The sequence below is a fragment of the Lycium barbarum genome, chromosome 2 (genome assembly GCF_019175385.1).
Source record: "Lycium barbarum isolate Lr01 chromosome 2, ASM1917538v2, whole genome shotgun sequence".
Classification (NCBI taxonomy): Eukaryota; Viridiplantae; Streptophyta; class Magnoliopsida; order Solanales; family Solanaceae; genus Lycium; species Lycium barbarum.
The window spans coordinates 99,353,686-99,371,443 of NC_083338.1; the positions used below are offsets into that span (position 1 = coordinate 99,353,686).

At 38.1% G+C, this 17,758-nt stretch overlaps 2 protein-coding genes across 8 annotated transcripts in view; one reads left to right on the forward strand and one right to left on the reverse strand.

Moving 5' to 3' along the window:
• The first annotated feature begins 2,507 nt into the window (after nt 1–2,507).
• Nucleotides 2,508–17,758, forward strand: part of LOC132626692 (E3 ubiquitin-protein ligase UPL6) — a 58,455-nt gene continuing 43,204 nt past the window's right edge. For 4 of the 7 annotated variants that reach the window (XR_009577582.1, XR_009577583.1, XM_060341639.1 and 1 more), the window contains exon 1: nt 2,509–2,842. Coding sequence is in view for 5 of the 7 variants with exons in the window: in XM_060341639.1 (XP_060197622.1) it covers nt 2,684–2,842 (159 nt within the window). In the remaining 2 variants the exon portion in view is untranslated. Of the gene's footprint in view, nt 2,843–17,758 lie in introns of all 7 variants that reach the window. The other 3 variants (XM_060341637.1, XM_060341638.1, XM_060341644.1) reach the window with 2 other exon arrangements.
• Nucleotides 7,103–10,192, reverse strand: LOC132626694 (zinc finger BED domain-containing protein RICESLEEPER 1-like). The gene is made up of 4 exons (XM_060341645.1): nt 8,045–10,192; nt 7,904–7,953; nt 7,410–7,813; nt 7,103–7,310 (listed from the first exon to the last, which is right to left on the reverse strand). The coding sequence occupies exon 1, from the start codon at nt 9,509–9,511 to the stop codon at nt 8,426–8,428; it is 1,086 nt and encodes a 361-aa protein (XP_060197628.1). The 5' UTR covers nt 9,512–10,192; the 3' UTR covers nt 7,103–7,310; nt 7,410–7,813; nt 7,904–7,953; nt 8,045–8,425.

The window sequence follows — 17,758 nt, forward strand, 5'->3', positions numbered from 1 at the left end:
CACTATAGTGGGCAGCTTATACCCCAGACGCGGCAGACCTGGACGCAGGTTACTTATTATTACACCGTTCCTACATGGACGGGCAGCTTACGCTTATACATTTATACATATATAATATGATGACGAGTATGAGTAAGACAACATGATTTATTTCTTTTATGATTCACAGTCAGTTACAGATTGTTCCTCATTTCATTGATGCTTCATTATTGTTTATGCTTCTCATACTCAGTACAATATTCGTACTGACGTCTGTTTTCCTTGGACGCTGTGTTCATGTCCACAGGTAGACAGGGAGGTGAGCTTGACCCGGATTCGTAGGAGCCAGTAGCTGATTGAGAGCACTCCATTGTTCGGAGGTGCTTATGATTATGCTTTTGTGTATTCTCATGTATATGTATTTTTGGGCATGACGGGGTCTTGTCCCGTCCTTATGTCTAGGCACTCCAGTAGAGGCTCGTAGATGCGCAGTGTGGGTTAGATGGTCTCACGAGATGCTATTATGTATATATATTATTTTGATGGCCGAGAGGCATATGTATATGAAAGTATTTATGTTTTCAAAATGGAAGATTTTCTTATGATTTAAATATGAAAGCGATAAAAGAGCATTAAATGAGTAAGACGAGTAATAGAACGAGCGGTGCTCGGTGGTTAGCCCCGGGTACCCGTCGCGGCCCCTAGCTGGGTCGTGACAACCCATCCCTCTCTTTGGGCCCACCACTGCCAGCTTCTCACACCTGCTCACTAGCGCATTAATGCATCTCCACTGCGCATGGCCGAACCATCTCAACCTCCCTTCCCGCATCTTATCCACCACTGGAGCCACACCCACCTTGTCCCGAATCACTTCATTCTGAATCCTATCTCTCTTGGTATGCTCGCACATCCATCTCAGCATCCGCATCTCTGCTACCTTCATTTTCTGGACATGAGCTTTCTTAACTGGCCAGCATTCCGTCCCGTGCAACATAGTCAGTCTAACCAAAACTTGGTAGAACCTTCCCTTTAGTATAGGCAACACCTTCTTATCGTACAACACCCCCGATGCGAGCTTCCATTTCATCCATCCCGCTCCAATACGATGTGTGACATCGACATCAATCTCACCATTCCCTTGGATGATCGATCCAGTTACTTGAAACTTTCTTTCTTCGAGATGACCTGAGTATCCAGCTGCACGTCCTCATTCTCGTCCTCTACCTGAATCACATCACTGAACTTGCACTCTAAGTACTTTGTCTTAGTCCTGCTCAACTTGAAACCTTTCGACTCCAGGGTCTGTCTCCAAACCTCCAGTCTCGCATTAACACCGCTCCACGACTCATCAATAAGCATAATGTCATCTGCAAACAACATGCACCACGGCAACTCTCCTTGAATGTGGCGCGTCAGTGCATCCATCGCCAAAGCAAACAAAATCGGGCTAAGAGCGGACCCCATCGTGACTGGAAAGTGTTCTGAGTCACCTCCAACTGTCCTCACTCGGGTCTTGGCTCCATCATACATGTCCTTAATCGCTCTAATGTAAGCTACAGGAACACATCTAGCTTCCAGATATCTCCATAGCACCTTTGTCATAAGCCTTTTCTAGGTCAACAAACACCATGTGCAAGTCTTTCTTCTTATCCCTATACTGCTCCACCAACCTCCTCACAAAGTGAATGACTTCAGTAGTCGAACGCCCCGGCATGAATCCGAACTAGTTCTCCGAAATAGACACTATCTTCTTCATCCTCGCTTCCACCACTCTCTCTCAAACTTTCATCGTGTGACAAAATTTTACACATTAAAACAAAATTTTATTTCTTCCATTTGCCAAAATTTATAAAACTTCATTTCTAAATTCACCATTACCTTTCAGAACTAAACTTAGTGCCACCAAATTCACTAGTCCCTCTGGTCCAAGATAATTGAGGTTCTACACTTAGGCATTCACTACTCTTAAAAATTAAGAGGTGTATTGACTAAAATACCGTTGATTAAGAGGGGCTTTGAAATTACTGTATGCATTAAATTTGTTTATTGAATTAAGAATGCATCAAAAGTATATCTAGAAAAAGAATAAAATGTGTTCTTGACATACTAAACCTCAATTATTTTGGATGAACCTAAATCCTCACCTCATATTAAAAAAAAAAAAAGGCACACGAATAAGCAATAAATTCTCCTTGGTAATTTACAAAAAAGAGCACCTGAAAATTGAAATGCCAAAGGTTATTCTATAAAATCCGTTTTGCTATACTAATTAGCAACTTGTCTTAGAGCCCGTTTGAATGGACTTATAAGTTGCTTATAAGCTGTTTTCAGTTTTTTTGAGTGTTTGACTGGCCAGCTTAAAGTCATTTTGTGCTTAAAATAAGCTAAAAAAAATAATTAAGCCCATTTAACTTAGCTTATCTAAAACATCTTATAAGCTAAAAATAACTTATAAGCCAAAAAAAATAAATTTTCAACTTATAAACCAAAATAAATAAATTATCTACCGACTTATAAGCTGCAACCAGCTTAAACCCATCCACCAAGGCTCTTAATGGTAGAATCTAATCCCCAAGTTTAAAGAAAACAAAACAGTAAACACGCTTTTCTTCCTAAGCCCTCTTTCTCTCCTTTCCGATCAATTCAACAAAATCAAGATTTATCAATCATCGGATTTAGGGCAGAACTATTGTGAATTTTAAGAATGTTTTTCTCGGGTGATCCTTCGACGAGGAAGCGAGTCGATTTGGGTGGACGCAGCTCTAAAGAACGTGACCGACAGAAGCTTCTAGAACAGACTCGTTTAGAGCGCAACAAACGCAACCTCTTGCGTCAGCAAAACTCAGCCGCTATCAAAATTCAGGTTTCTTTTTGAGTTTCCATGTTATAATTTACATTTTCTAGCTCAAATGGTTTTATCCTCACTGGGGTTCACAACAGTTTTCGGGTGTGTTCGGAATGAAGGGAAATGTTTTTCATGGAAATTAAGTAGCCGTTTGGCCATAAAAATTATTCACTTTTTTCCGGAATTTTTTTTCCACTTTTAGGCTTTTGGCCATAAATATTCGAAATACAACTCCGGAGTTGTATTCCGGAATACCAAAAACGAGAAAAACTTATTTTTCAATTTTTTTTCACTTTTTTCACTTTTTTACACTACATTTCACCAAAAACTACAATTTAAAAAACTGTGGCCAAACACAACTCCAACTCCAACTTCAAAATTTCCAAAAAAAGTGAATTTGTTTTTGGTATTTATGGCCAAATGGCACCTAAGTGTGTTTCTTACTTATTTTCTAGTGTTTGGTAAAATATATTATTCCAGGAAAACGTTTATATGTAATAATACTATGGAGGTGGGAGGACGTGAGGAGTGGTGGTGGGGGAGGGGGTGGGATGATCAATGGGTGGGGGTTGGGGACGCGGAGAAGAGATAATGAACTTAGAATGTCACTGATGGAACTTGTTTTCCCTACTTCCATTGAGGAAGTCATTTTCCTCATTTTTAAAGAACTTGTTTTCCGAGAGAAAATATTTTTCAAATTTTTTATCCAACCAAACGTGAGAAAATTGACTGTTTTATCAACTAGTTCAAGATTGAGGCACAATTGTTGTCCTCCATACTAAACACACCCTTAATGTGGATATATCTGGATGGCGGCCAAAATTTGACTGTTTTATCCAATACTTAAGTTTTATCAACTAGTTCAAGATTGAGGCAAAATTGATTGCTTGATATATTCATAACCAACTCAACTAGTTCGGGATAGTTGATTGGTTGATATATTGATAATTAGTAGCTTCAAAGTTTAGTTTTAATTAGGCTGGAGTTTAGCTATTGATGAGATGGCTTTTTGGAATTGAATAATGTATAACTAGTGTTTGCCGAGGCAACGGATTACGATTGTGGTTTATTCTTGTAAGTGAGAGCGTGTACAAGTAGAGTTGGTGGTAACATCATGTAACTATTTTTCAAGTAATATTGCTCATCTAGAGCACAATTGAAGCAAAGGATCCGTATTTGTAGTATCAGTTAGCTGGGATTAAGGTATGTAGTTGTGCTGGTGTGAGGTAGTAGGTACCCAGTGGAACAGTCGAGGTGCGTACAAATTGATCTGTATATCACTCTTATTTTGGACATCGTCATTTGCCTTAACTTATAAAAAGAAAAACAAAGAACATTGTTATTTGCCTTTAAACTGTAAATCACTTCCTATTGGAATGAAGTTGACCGGAATGGGATGGAAATGTGATGCTAGTAATTTGATATTGATTTTGTCAAATCATTTTTGGTACTTTTGGTATCTCATGGATGATCGTTGTTGTAGTCAAGGATCAACCCTGATGCTAGTCTTTGCATCGACTGAGAAACGATGTCAAGTGATTTGGTCCACAGTCCTAGCTTGAGTCTTGAGGGTATTATGGAAAGAAAGAAACATAGATATATTTAAGGAATTACTCAACCTATAGGGCAGCCCAGTGCACTAAGTTCCCGCTATGTGTGGGGTCCAGGGAAGGGCCGGACCACAAGGGTCTATTGTACGCAGCCTTAAATTACTCAACCTATACATGACTAAAAATTCAAATGCTTACGTCTGTTAGCCTATGGTTTAAATTAAAGATTTTTATGTGATATGCAGTTTAATAGACAGACTGTTTTTGTACATAATTTCGTACTTAAGTGTTATCCCCCCAAATTTTCTCTCTTTTTCTTCCCTTTCTTCAGCGAAACTCTTTTTCAATAATATCTTTTCCTTCTTTAATGAGGAAGAGAGAATATTTTTTATTCCTGGGGAAAATCTTTTGAATTAATCCATATTAGTGATGACTGATGAGCTCGATAGGTGGTTTATATTGATTGAGAAGAAGAAGATTTACAAGTAGAATCAAAATAGATGAGTAGAATCTTTGATGGGTCTGCGATGCTATCAAGTAGGTATCGACAAGGAAAGAAAATTGTTGCAGGAGATGGGAAAGGAAGGTACAAGCATACACCGGCGTATTCCAAAACTACAACAACTACGGGCGTGTTTTGAGAATTGAAGCCTGTTTGGAGGATAGGAAATCAATGGTGATTGTCACAGAATCAAAATACAACTGAGGATAGGGAGATGTTGCGGAAAAAATCCTGCATTTCCTAAGAAAGCCCCACAATCCCTGATTCAATACTATTAAACACTAGGAAAGGACTTATGCAGATACGACAAAGATCCTTCAATGGCCCGAAATGGCTACCCAGGCAGAGAAAGAAACTCCCAATGGGCATCAGACCACAGTTATAACTACAACCAGTAATTTTTGTCTAAATGCCTAGTAGGTTGCTTCAATGATCGCTTAAATCACAACCCAGTTACGGAGGTGATCCGAAAGTGGTTTATCACCCGATAGGAACTATGTGCTAGCCTTAAAGTGATGCCATTAAATCATAATCGATTCTTATTTGACCTTTCATCGAGGCAAGAAGCAATAAGAGTGAAGGTAGGCGACTGGTTTTGGAAAGGTAGATTGTTGTATTGGTGGTCTCCGACAACGGGTTCGGTGTCGTTGCATTAGTAGTCTTCGGCGACGGGTTCGGTGTTGTTGGAAAGTGGTCTTCATCGATGGGTTCGGTGGCAGCAAATGGAGAACCTGGCCAAGTTTGGGTCAAAGCTTTTGGTATACCCTTACATGGATAGCCGGTCGAATTTTTTCACCTCATCGGAGAGCACTGTGACGGGCACATCGGAATTGACGAAGATACTAAGGATATAACACATCTCCACTAGGCTTGTATTTACGTCAAAAGCTCCGGTGGTGAATATCCATCAAGTCTACATCTTAAAGTGGGAGACTTGAATCTTAAGGTTGCAGTCTTGTCCGGTTTTCACGTGAAACTCAGGTCGGTTGGAAAAAATGAAGGCGGTGAGATGGAGAAGGGGTCAATAGAAGGGCCTGGCACCTCAAATTTAGACATGGTCAACTCCAACTTGGTTGGTTTCTTCTCCCCTCATAAAGATATCAGGCAGGGATATCACCTTTCTCCATTCCTCTTTTGTTTGGCTAGTGAAGGGTTGAGCCGAATGGTTGATACCTGCAATGGATAAAACGTTTTGAAGTAGACACTAGTCAAGGGAATGCTATTACCGTTTCACATCTGCTTTATGTAGATGATACCCTCATTTTAGGTGGCGCAGAGGAGTCCCAGGTGCAATACTCAAATCTTACAGTGCTTATTTTTTAGGCTCTATCAGAAGTACTTATCAAAATCCTGAAAAGCTACATTTATCCAGCCAATGATGTTCAGAATTTGGATACTCTGACAGACATCTTGTGCTGCAATATTGGTACTTTTTCAACAACCTCTTGGGCTACCACTTGGGGCTAGATCCATGTCAACTCAAATCTGGATGGTATAGTGGAAAATTTTGAAAAGAAGTTGGCTACTTGGCGGATGCAATACCTCTCATGTAGGGCTGCTTATCGGACGGATTGGGCGGATAACTATGCTTAACGGTTTGGCTTAACGGTTATCGGCTTCTAAAAGTACTAATCCGCTAGCCAACCGATAAGATATCGTTTGGTTCGGTATCGGGTTAGCAATTATTGGACGGTTATCGGGCGGTGTATCGGCTAAATATAAGAAAAAAATGAAAAATCCTTCTCTGTACCAGAATCTTTCTGGTTTTGTACTCGCTCCTACACCTCATGTAAAAATGATTAAACTGCGCATGTATATAAGAACCTTGACTGTAAAATTATCTTCCTATCTTTGAGCACAACAAAATCAAGATCATTTTAATATCTTACTACAGTGCTGAACCCTTTGACCAATAATGTCATGAAAAATTTGAGGTCTTAGGACACAATTCAAGCAAGCAAACTAAACAAGAATCTCAAATTAATTTGGATCCAGCACGAATGGGAGAAACTTTATCAGTAATATTTTTCCGTTGTGTCAAACTCCCTAGCCCCTCTTGTTGAATTGAATAAGCCAAATGGAGATTCTGCAGAAGATGTTTCACTTTAGTCACCATGTTACCAGAAGGAATTAAAAGTAATATGAATCCTAAATTTAAGCACAGGTGACAATAATTCACAGAAGCGCCTCTTTATTCAAACATAAAGAGGCAGAAACATTCAACTATTTGCCTCTTCAAACTTTTATTTTCAACAATAATAGAGCATTATATTCTTGGAAGATCTAACAAGAATTGGTCAGTTCAGTCAAACAACATAAAATATAAAGTACTAAGTTATGCCATCTAAACAGATCACTAATAAGTTGTTTTCATCAGGCAAAAACTCTAGAAGAGGAAGCAGAGGTTGGAGCTGTGACTTCCCAAAGGAAGTTGCTGAAAAATATAGAACCTAAGAATTAGATAATGGATCATAAATATAGTGGCATGCCAAAAGAGTTACAATAAGAAAAGGCTCTCTTTATGATACCTTACCTGGATTAGCTAATATCAGAACAAGGTCGATCTTAGGGTTATGAGCAGCAACAGCAAGAGCCAAACACCCTCCAAATGAATCTCCAACTAAATAAATCGGCTTGTTTGGAGATGAAGCCTGCTTCATCCTCACAGTTCTCTCGACAAAATTCACCAGTTCTATAAATTAAGCAAATAGACTATAACCGTAAACTTTCTTCTTTTCCAGCTGTAGTAAATCTCACATGCAGATGATCCATAACCAAAACGCATTCAGATAAAATCAACATATGTCAAAGTAAATATATAATCAATTCTTCTGCACATCTAATTAGTCTACTTCTGCCAATGTAATCAAATAGCATATTTTCTTTTCCTTGCACAACTGCTGGTTGTTTTTTCTATTGCAGCAACCAGCAAGTATCCTACAGTAAGAAAACAGAATAGTGATTGAGTAAAATTTAAGTGCATCAAACAAACAATGAGAAGAATAGTAGAAAAAATATGAAAGTCACCTTCTACTATATGTCAACTACGATAGGATCTTTCCCAGCCCTGGCTAAATCTGAACAGAAAATTATCATAATGAGTCATGTAATAAGTATAAACCATTTACAACAATAATATATAACAAATATAAATAAAAGTATTATTACCCTGTTCAAGCTGTTCGAGATTATCAAGATCTTCCTCAACGCTAACAGGTTGTTTTAATTTTTCACTTCGAAGCCAATCTTGAAGACACACAAGAGCTTGCACTAATTTAGGAGTCAATGAACTCCTAAATGAATCAAGAAGACGTCCACCCGTACTAAACGTAGATTCAGATGCCACACTTGAAACAGGGACAGCTAATACATCACGAGCCATCTCAGCAATAATAGGAAATCTAGCCGAGTTCATTCTCCACCAGTCTAGGATGTTAAATTCTTTAGTGTCATCCTCAGTTTCTTCACCAAAATATTTATCTAACTCCGTTCTAGCATCCACACCTCCACTCGCTGTTTTATAGCTCTTTAGATCTTGCATGAGTGATTCTAAAGTCCTGTACTTTGGGTACTTTCTTCACTGCCAGAAATCCCGGAAGTAGACGTGTCCATTGAAGAGCAAGGTGAAGATACATCAAGCACGCTGCCTTTTGAGCTTGATTTTACATACTCGTTAAATAATGAAGTCATGTACTTCTTTATTTCTGCTTGTATAGATGGCCCTTGCGTTCCAAACATCTTTACAAGTGCATAGCCAACTGATTCAAGCTTGTAACGAGGATCCAAAATACATGAAATGAAAATTATCTTGTTCATTTTTGTTGGATCTCCCCAATACTTATTAAATTTTTCTTTCATCTTCTTTGCCATATCACTTAAACCAGTGTCTTCGCTTGCCATTAATTTATTCAAATAAACAGCAACCGCACAAATTTCAAGAAAATGAATATTTGACGTAACATAACGTGATCCAGATATTTTCAAAGTAAGAAGATAAAAGATCTCAAGAAATCTCGTAATTCTTTTCACATGGACCCAATCACTGCTCAAAAGTTCACCGGCAGTAATTCCAACTTCAACATAAGAATTTTCAAGATAATGTCTCAGGCCGATTTCACGAGAAGCATAATTTGAAAATGCATTCTCAAATTCAACAGCCCTACTCAACATCAGATAGGTGGAGTTCCACCTAGTTGGGACATCTAAACATAAAGATTTTTTGCAATTGATTTGTTCATCATCACAGCTTTCTTGAAATCTTTTCAACCTCGCGGGAGACTGTCTAACATATCTAACTGCATGTCTAACACGTTCAATAGACAAAGAGCATTCTTTTAAACCATCCTGGACGACAAGATTCATGATATGAGCCATACACCTCACGTGAAGGTGATTACCGTTCATCAAATTAGTTCCCATTTTTGTTAATTGTTTAGACAATTCTTTTACTGTCACAGCGTTTGAGCTTGCATTATCAACTGTGATAGTAAAGATCTTATTTATCCCCCACTCACGTAAGCATCTACTAATACCATTTGCCATATCTTCACCTTTATGGCTAATAATAGGACAAAAATTAAGTATTTTCTGGCGCATATTCCAATCACTATCGATCCAATGGGCAGTGATACACATGTAATTAATTCTTTGTATAGAAGTCCATGTGTCTCTGTTTTGTTTCTATAAAATGCCTCCTCAACTTTTGCTTTTCTTCATTAAAAAGATTAAAACAGTCCCTAGTGACAGTACTACGGGAAGGGATCCAGAAATGAGGTTGCGCCATTTTCATAAATTCTCTAAAGCCTTCTTTTTCGACAAAGCTAAAAGGAAGCTCATCCACTATAACCATACGACATAAAGCCTTCCTACACTCTTCTTGGTCAAATTTCCAAGAGACAACGGCTACGTCCCCTTGAGTACCCCCCGGAATAGATTTAAAGCCTATGGTTGATTGTTTTTTATCAACAAGAGGAGTAGGAAGTTTAGGACACGTCATCAACTGACCAAGAAGAGTGGACGTACCGTCTCTTGACTTAAAACAATACACTTTGTAGCAATGGCTACATTTTGCTTTCGTACCTTCGGAAGTTTCAACTTCTGTAAAATGATCCCACGCGACAGACCTTTTTCTCCTTTTTTTAGCACTAGTTGATTGAGTTATTTCAGCTTGACTTGCTACATTTGAAGCCTCACTTTCAGCTATCACCTTATCACCTTGTTCAGCCATGCTACGAGTTTAAGACTTTGAGTTCCTATGATAAGAAAAAAAATTCAACAAACAACCAAAATTAGAACAGATAAAATATGATCGGCACTGCAAATAGTAACAAAAAATACACATAGCACAGGAAAATAGAGAATTTGTTAATCCAAATACATCATAGACACATTATGCTAGTGGAGGCAAAACTAAAAACAGAAACAGAGCAAATAATGCAATACCTTAACATCATAGGATTGGAAATAGATTAACAGATAGTCAAGTCGAATAAAACTCTGACAAAAATAAATTGATCACACGAGACCCTTAATGTATTGAGACAAATAAATCTATTTGTATGTTTGGAGTTTTAGGTTTTATTGAGCTTCAACTTTACTTTATTTTAGAAATTGTTCAATTATCTAAATTAGCTTGTTCATATATATTACTGCTTTAAATATGGTAATCCTGCAAACAGAATGTGGATTATCAGAAGGAAAAAATCCATTAAGATCATAAGCGGAAAAAATAAAAAACTTAAAATTTACCTCGTTGAAGCAGAACAATCCTTGAGTCTTGCAAATTGCAATACGCAGTTGCAAGACTAATGACTTACTGTGCTTTAGCCTTCAGATAGATTATTTATTAGGGTTATAAAGTGTAAACTAATAACTAAAGTAATTAAGTGAAAAAGTTACTGATTTACTAAATGGGCTTGGCCTGCAGCCTGCTTTAGGTTTAGAAATTATAATTACCATACATATTTTACATGTTTAGGAGTAAAAATATAAAATATGATAAATTCTTAACGGGTTAACGGTTTACCCAATAAGAAAATTAAGTAATCCATCCCCCGCACCGATAAGCCGTTAATTATAAAATTTTAATCCATTCCCCACCCGTTAATCCGATAACCCAATACCAATAAGCCAATAAGCCACTTTTGCGGTTGGGTTATTGGTAGCGGTCGGTTTTGAACAACCCTACTCTCATGGGTGATAGACTCACGCTTATTAATAGTGTTTTGGACAACATTCTCACATATTTATGTCATTATTTCCCATTCTACGCAAGGTGCAAAAGCAGATGACAAAATAGAAGGAATTTTCTTTGGGAAGGTAGCAACAAAACTCACAAGTTTCGTTTGGTCAAATGGCCAAAAGTGAGAGAACCTAAATCCTTGGTGGCCTGGGCAAAAATAAAATAAAATCTAGCTATCCATAACGAATAAATGTTTATGAAATGGCTTTGAAGATATGGTTAGGATGCTTCTACTCTACAGAAGGATGTGGTAGCTGCAAATCATGGTGTACAGCGCCACCGGTGCACCGATACATATAGAGCTCCACAAGGTGTAGGCCTCTAGAAAAACATAGTCAAGTTATGGGATGAATTTTATCAGAACTGCAGGTTCCAGGTTGGTAATGGAACAAACATCAAATTCTGGAAGAATTGGAGAATTCATATTTGCAAATTGACTATCCTAATATCTTCAGCAATCAAGACTCCACCATCTCGCAAAATAGGGCATACAATATATGGAACCCACAACTCAGAAGGAACCTGTAGGATTGGGAGCGTGAAGAACTATTCGACTTACTTGAAAGACTGGGGAGCTGCATAACCAATGAGCAAACTTCAGAGAAACTTAGATGAGGTGATAAAGCTGATGGTCTATACTCTATTAAAGCAGGATATTCAGCTTTTTGTGACCAAAATGAGATGGTGGATAAATGACCATGGAAACTAATCTAGAAATTAAATTACCCCCTAAGGTGAGGTAATTTGTTTCTGTTGGACAACACACTATGAAGCATGTTTGACTCAAGAAAATCTCAATTTAAGGAACATAGACATTGTAAACAAATGCTATATGTGCCATGAGGACATAGAAAGTAACCACCGCCTCCTGCTACACTATACAGTTGCCACAAATATCTGGAGCAAGTTCTTGTTAGTTTTGGACTCAGGTGGTGGGTCATGCCTGAGAGGATTAAGGATGCCTTCATATGCTGGAGTTCTTGAAAAGTCGGTAGGCCCATCACGAAGACTTGGAAAATGATTCCTGCTTGTATTTTTTGGTGCATTTGGACAGAAAGGAATCGACGATGTTCGATGGAACATCAACTCCTAATCACACTCTCAAGGCTAATTTTTCTTTCATGTTTATAATAGCTCAAGTGACCTTTTCCCTGTAAACTGCCCTACTCCTGTGACGAATTTTGTACTTTGTTAGCTCCTTATATTTAGTATAGGGCACATGCTTTAAATTAATTAGAAAGTGTGAATGTATTTTTTTAGATTTCTTCTTTCAATGGTTTTTGGTTGTCTTGTCTAATCTCTTTATTTCTTTTTCTTCGGATTGGATCTACACAATTTTTTCGATATTTTCTTCGGGTTACTAACTCAACGATAGAGTATTCGGCTTTTAAGTGCGGCTATGTAATGCAGCTAACAAAATCACTTTTGCACTTACTATTCGTTTGTACTATTTGCATCTATGTAGATGCCATTAATTATATTACTTCTTAAAAAATTGTACTTAAGCACCTCCTTGGTGATTTTCGTTATAGTTATAATCTTTACTTTACCGATCAAAGATTTGGTATTGATTTTGTATTAGTCATAGTTAATTGTTGATTTCTCTTTTAGGCTATCTCCGGTCATCAGAAGATTAAGAGATTATTCAATTCTGTATCAATGGCTGCCAATTGAAGGGCATTCTTGATCTTCCACTCAAGCTTTGTACGTCCCTCGAGCAATCATAGAATCATTTAGAAAATGCCTCAGCATACCTTCCACTCTTTTCTTTTCTTTTTCTCAATTTGTGGACCTCTAAAGTCTCAATGGTCTTCGCTTGTGCAGCCAAGATGCTTTATTCAGGAGGTACCGATGAAACGTTAAACAAGCAATAACCACTATCCATATTCTTGCTGCTAGCTTAGAATTGTGGAGCAAGTGACTAGTGTCTTCCCTGCCCTTCTTGCACATACCACACTATTGTACCGTTGTGCACACCTTATTTCTCAAATTGTGCACTGTGAGAATGGCATCCAAAGTAGTAGACCATGTGAAGAAGGCCCCTTTTTTAGGGGCTCCAGTCTTTTATATGTGTTTCTGCCTAGTTTGCATTTTTCCCTATTCTCTAAATATTTATAGAATGACTTCAATGGCTCCAGCATTTCACTCGTGGTCCCTTCGCCCCATCTAACTTTCTGCTGCGGTCAGAAGGACGTAAATGTTCGTTGGAGATTCTCCAAGTCTTCCCTTGCCAATCTTGTATAGGTCTCTTGGAGGATATATCCTAGGAATCTCGTGTGATTCCGGTCTAAGTAAGTCCAACATTATTACATCTTTGTCATCTGCAAATACATTTAAAGAAAGGAACGTCTTTAAGGCTGACTCCGTGCTATGGATATCTAGCCAAAACTGAAATCTAATGTAAATCCAGTGTATTAGAATCTTTGCCTTTCATAAAAGAAACCCCATCGGGGCTGGTGACCTCTTTTGTGAATCTCCCGTATCCTACACATCCACATTTTGTCGTGAAGCTCTCCTTTATGCTGCCCATTTCTCATTCATAAATCCCTTCATCTACCCTAAGGGGGTTTGTTTGGAAATTGACAACTACCCGTTCTCGATCTGCCCAAGTCAATAGGAGCCACACCTTCTACCATCCAGCTAAGTTGACATCAGTGTTATCAAAGGCGCGCTTAAGCCTTGAAGCGAGGTTCACAACATGTTGAGCGCTTCATCTCGCTTTATGTGCGCTTTAGTGTCATCATCAAGGCTCTAAGACATACTTTTCCTTGCCAATGAGCCTCTCTTGGAGAGGTGACACTAGATGATTAATATTTCACTTTATTATAATATTTTTACAATTTCTTTGTCCATACATTTGTTATTCATGCTTATTACTATTAATCTTGGACTAAACATATATATATTTGTATTTTTGCACCATTGCGCTTTTTTCATTAAAGCCCACACTTTATTTGCGCTTTGCGCTTAAAGCCCCAGCTGACCTTAGAGCTTTTTTGCGCTTTTCGCTTTTGATAACACTGGTTGACATTTCTCTATCCCTCCTCTTCTTCCCAAAGAAAGTCCCTCATTGTCTTCTCTAATTTTAGAGTAACTGAAGATGGAATCTAGAACAAAAACACACTATATTTTTGGCAATGTTGGAAAGGATAGACTTAGTGAGAGTTAACTTTGCCTCCTCACAATAAGTATGGCCTTTCCCACCGTTTCAACCTTTTGTTATTTCTTTCTATCACAATTCACAGATCGCTAGATTAAACTTGTCTCTAAAGGGATCTCCAAGTACTCTAGGTAAAATATCCACATTTGGATGTGGTCTCCCTAAGGTTGGAATTTAGTTTTCAGAAGACTTTTAAATGATTGGGAAATTGCATGGGTAGCAGAACTACTGACAGTAATTGGTGGATTTCAAGGAACTAATTTTGAGCCAGATAATTAACATGGAAGCATAATCAAGATGGACTGTTCTCTGTGAACAGATTGTACGACAAGGGTTTGACTGAAATTAGACCTTGGAAATCCATTTGGAAGAGTGTGGCACCAACTAAGGTGAAGTGTTTCACCTGGCTGGTAGCTTGGAGAGCCTGTTTGACTCATGAAGCGCTGCAGAAAAGAGGAATTAACATTGCTTCAAGATGCACATTATGCAAGGAGGCCTTAGAGACAAACAATCACCTTTTCCTTCATTGTAAAGTTACAGCACAAGTCTGGGCATTGTTCATTAACTTGGCTAAGGTGAACTGGACTATGCCTGAACACACTGCAGACCTTCTAAGCTATTGGATAAGAAGGGGAGGGAGCGAGAGTCAGAAGATTTGGTAAAACAGTTCCCGCCTGCATTTGGTGGAACATTTGGAGGGAAAGAAACGACAAAATTTTTAAAGGCAGAGAAAGTTCATTGCAGAAGATCCAATGGAAGGTCATTACTTCATTAAGTTTTTGGTGTAAAGAGCAATATGTAGAAGAGGAAGTTTGTTAGTGGACTTTTTAGGATTACTGTAAGTATTTCTCTTTCAGTAAAGTGTAAATTTTTGGAGGTGGTCAGCATACCCTTAATACTGAGGAATACAAAGTTACCAATTTCAAAAAAAAAATATCCACATAACAATCACTTAGCTTAACGAGATCTTCGGACAATTTTAACCAACCAACTGGAATCAACTCATACTTTATTACATTGATGCAAAGTTAACTGCTTCAATTTATGTCAGGATCTTGAAATCAGATCTCTCATATATTTACAACAAAATGTTAGGGTGCCGTCTGCAAACAAGAGATGTGGAGAGGATATGTTTTCTCCAGCTCACTTGGAGAAAGAAGACAATGTTTTCCTTCACTTCTGTTGGAAAAATGAAAGCATTTTGATTAATCATGATGGAAAACCTCACCCTGGAAAAGAAGACAATGTTTTCCGATAACAATTTGATTGTTCCTTTGCACTCGACCCTAGTTTCTTAATTGTTTCTCTTGGGGCCTCTCATCCTTGCTCAAATTAACTGAAGTTGTGGATATCAATTACGGTATCTGCATCAACATTTCCAAACACCTGTTAATTCCATTCTTTCAAGTCACTTTGCAACAACAACATACCCAGTATAATCCCACCAGGTGGGGCCGGGGCCGTCTGGGGAGGGTAGAGTTTACGCAGACCTTACCCTACATTTTGACGGGTGGAGAGGCTGTTTTCGATAGACCCCCGACTCAAGGAGAGATGAAAAAGCATTAGTAATAATAAATAATAATAATAAGCAGTAATAGCAGCAAAATAATAGGATTAAGTGGAAAGCAATCACTTTTGGCAAGAATCTTGGAGGGTTAGGGATCAAGAACTTGAAGATTCAGAGTAAAGCTCTTAGAATGAAATGGTTGTGGAAGTTCACCAATGAGAATCAACTCCTTTGGGAGAATATTATTAAAGCAAAGTATGAACAGGAAGACAAATGGATGACTAAGGAGGTCACTACACCATTTGGGGTTAGCCTATGGAGATCCATTAGAACACTGTGGATTGAGTTGAGGGATAATTCCAAGATCAAAGTGTTTGATGGGAGTAAAACTAGCTTTTGGAAGGACAATTGGCATGAATTTGGAAGATTAGATGTGGTCTTCCCAGATATCTTCAGTATGCAGAGATGTGGACACCTCAAGGATGGAACATCATTTTTAGAAGACATATCAATGACTGGGAAGCGCAAAGAGTGGTTGAATTCTTTAGTACATTAGAGCAGTTTAGTGGACTACAGACAGGTGAAGATGTATTATGGTGGCAAGGCAGCACTAAGGGTTTATTCAAAGTTAATGCAGCTTACAAGTTGATGAATTATTCCAATCAGCAGATAGCCAACTGGCCTTGGAAACACATCTGGAAAACAAAAATTTCTCACAAAGTTGCCTGTTTTGTGTGGCTACTGGCTAAAGAAGCAGCTCTTACACAAGATAATTTGATGAAAAGAGGCTTCATTTTATGTTCCAGGTGCTTTTTGTGTGGGGAAACATCAGAGACAGTTAACCATCTTTTCCTTCACTGTAAGATAACAGCTCATCTATGGAGAATTATTCTTAATCTCAAAGGCATTTCCTGGACCATGCATGGGAAGGTTACAGATGCTCTTAAAAGCTGGGAGGAAATAGGCTTACAGGCAAAGGACAGGACTAGATGGAGAATTATCCCTGCTTGCATTTGGTGGACAATTTGGTAGGAGAGAAACTCCAGATGTTTTGAGAATGTGGAGAATGGGGTGCAGAAGATCAAGTTAAGCTTTATTTTGCTGTTGTGTTTTTGGTGCAATCAGATCTACTCAAATGATACTGTCACTACAATTGATGTTTTAGATACAATATAGAGAGAGGACAGTAGACTTTCTTGTAAATACGGTTTCAGTACTACCTAAGTACTGTTTGCTACATATGAAATATAGAAAAATTTACCAGTTTCAAAAAAATAATAGGATAACGTAGTAAAAGAAACAATCACTTTGCAACATCTTTAACACATAAAATCTTGTCTTTCGGTAATTGAGTGGGTCTTCCACCATGATTTCCCTGTCTTCTTAAAGTTTTGACGTTGAAGCCACATCTTCTCAAACTCTAACAACGATGAGTCCTTGGATTCCTCCGCTATCAAGAATTAAGGAATACGATTTGAGATTGGCCTCAACAAAGTTCTCCAGATGGAGTCGTGATGCTTCTCTTCCCATCTTGTAGAGATCATGATTCTTTCCAATTTGGGCTCATTTCTATATCTCGAAGTTTTTTCGCCCATGACAAAGACAGGTCTATAACTCCAATTTTCATTATTAAAGTCAGAGAAGACACTTGGGGAGTTTTTCCATTTCCATTTATGTTCTTTTATCTGCATATCTAATTGATAAATTCTATGTTAATGCCCATGTAAGAGGTCATTTATGATGCACCTCGTCACCTGAAAATAACTCTTGTTGTCATGCTAAAATGTACATATCGGAGTATCTGTGAAGCACCTCCATAACTTCTAACATCCTTTTGTTTCATATTATTGGCCCGCAATAATGAAGAACTATTATATTTAACATTTGACACTTTGGTCCCCTGCAGACACATCAAGTTTGCTTTCGGTTTCAGCATATCCTTCACTACCACATTTTCTAGAGGGGTCTTTTTAA

Coding starts and splice junctions, on each gene's coding strand:
- LOC132626694 (XM_060341645.1), bottom strand. CDS start 9,511: ATGTGTATCACTGCCCATTGGATCGATAGTGATTGGAATATGCGCCAG.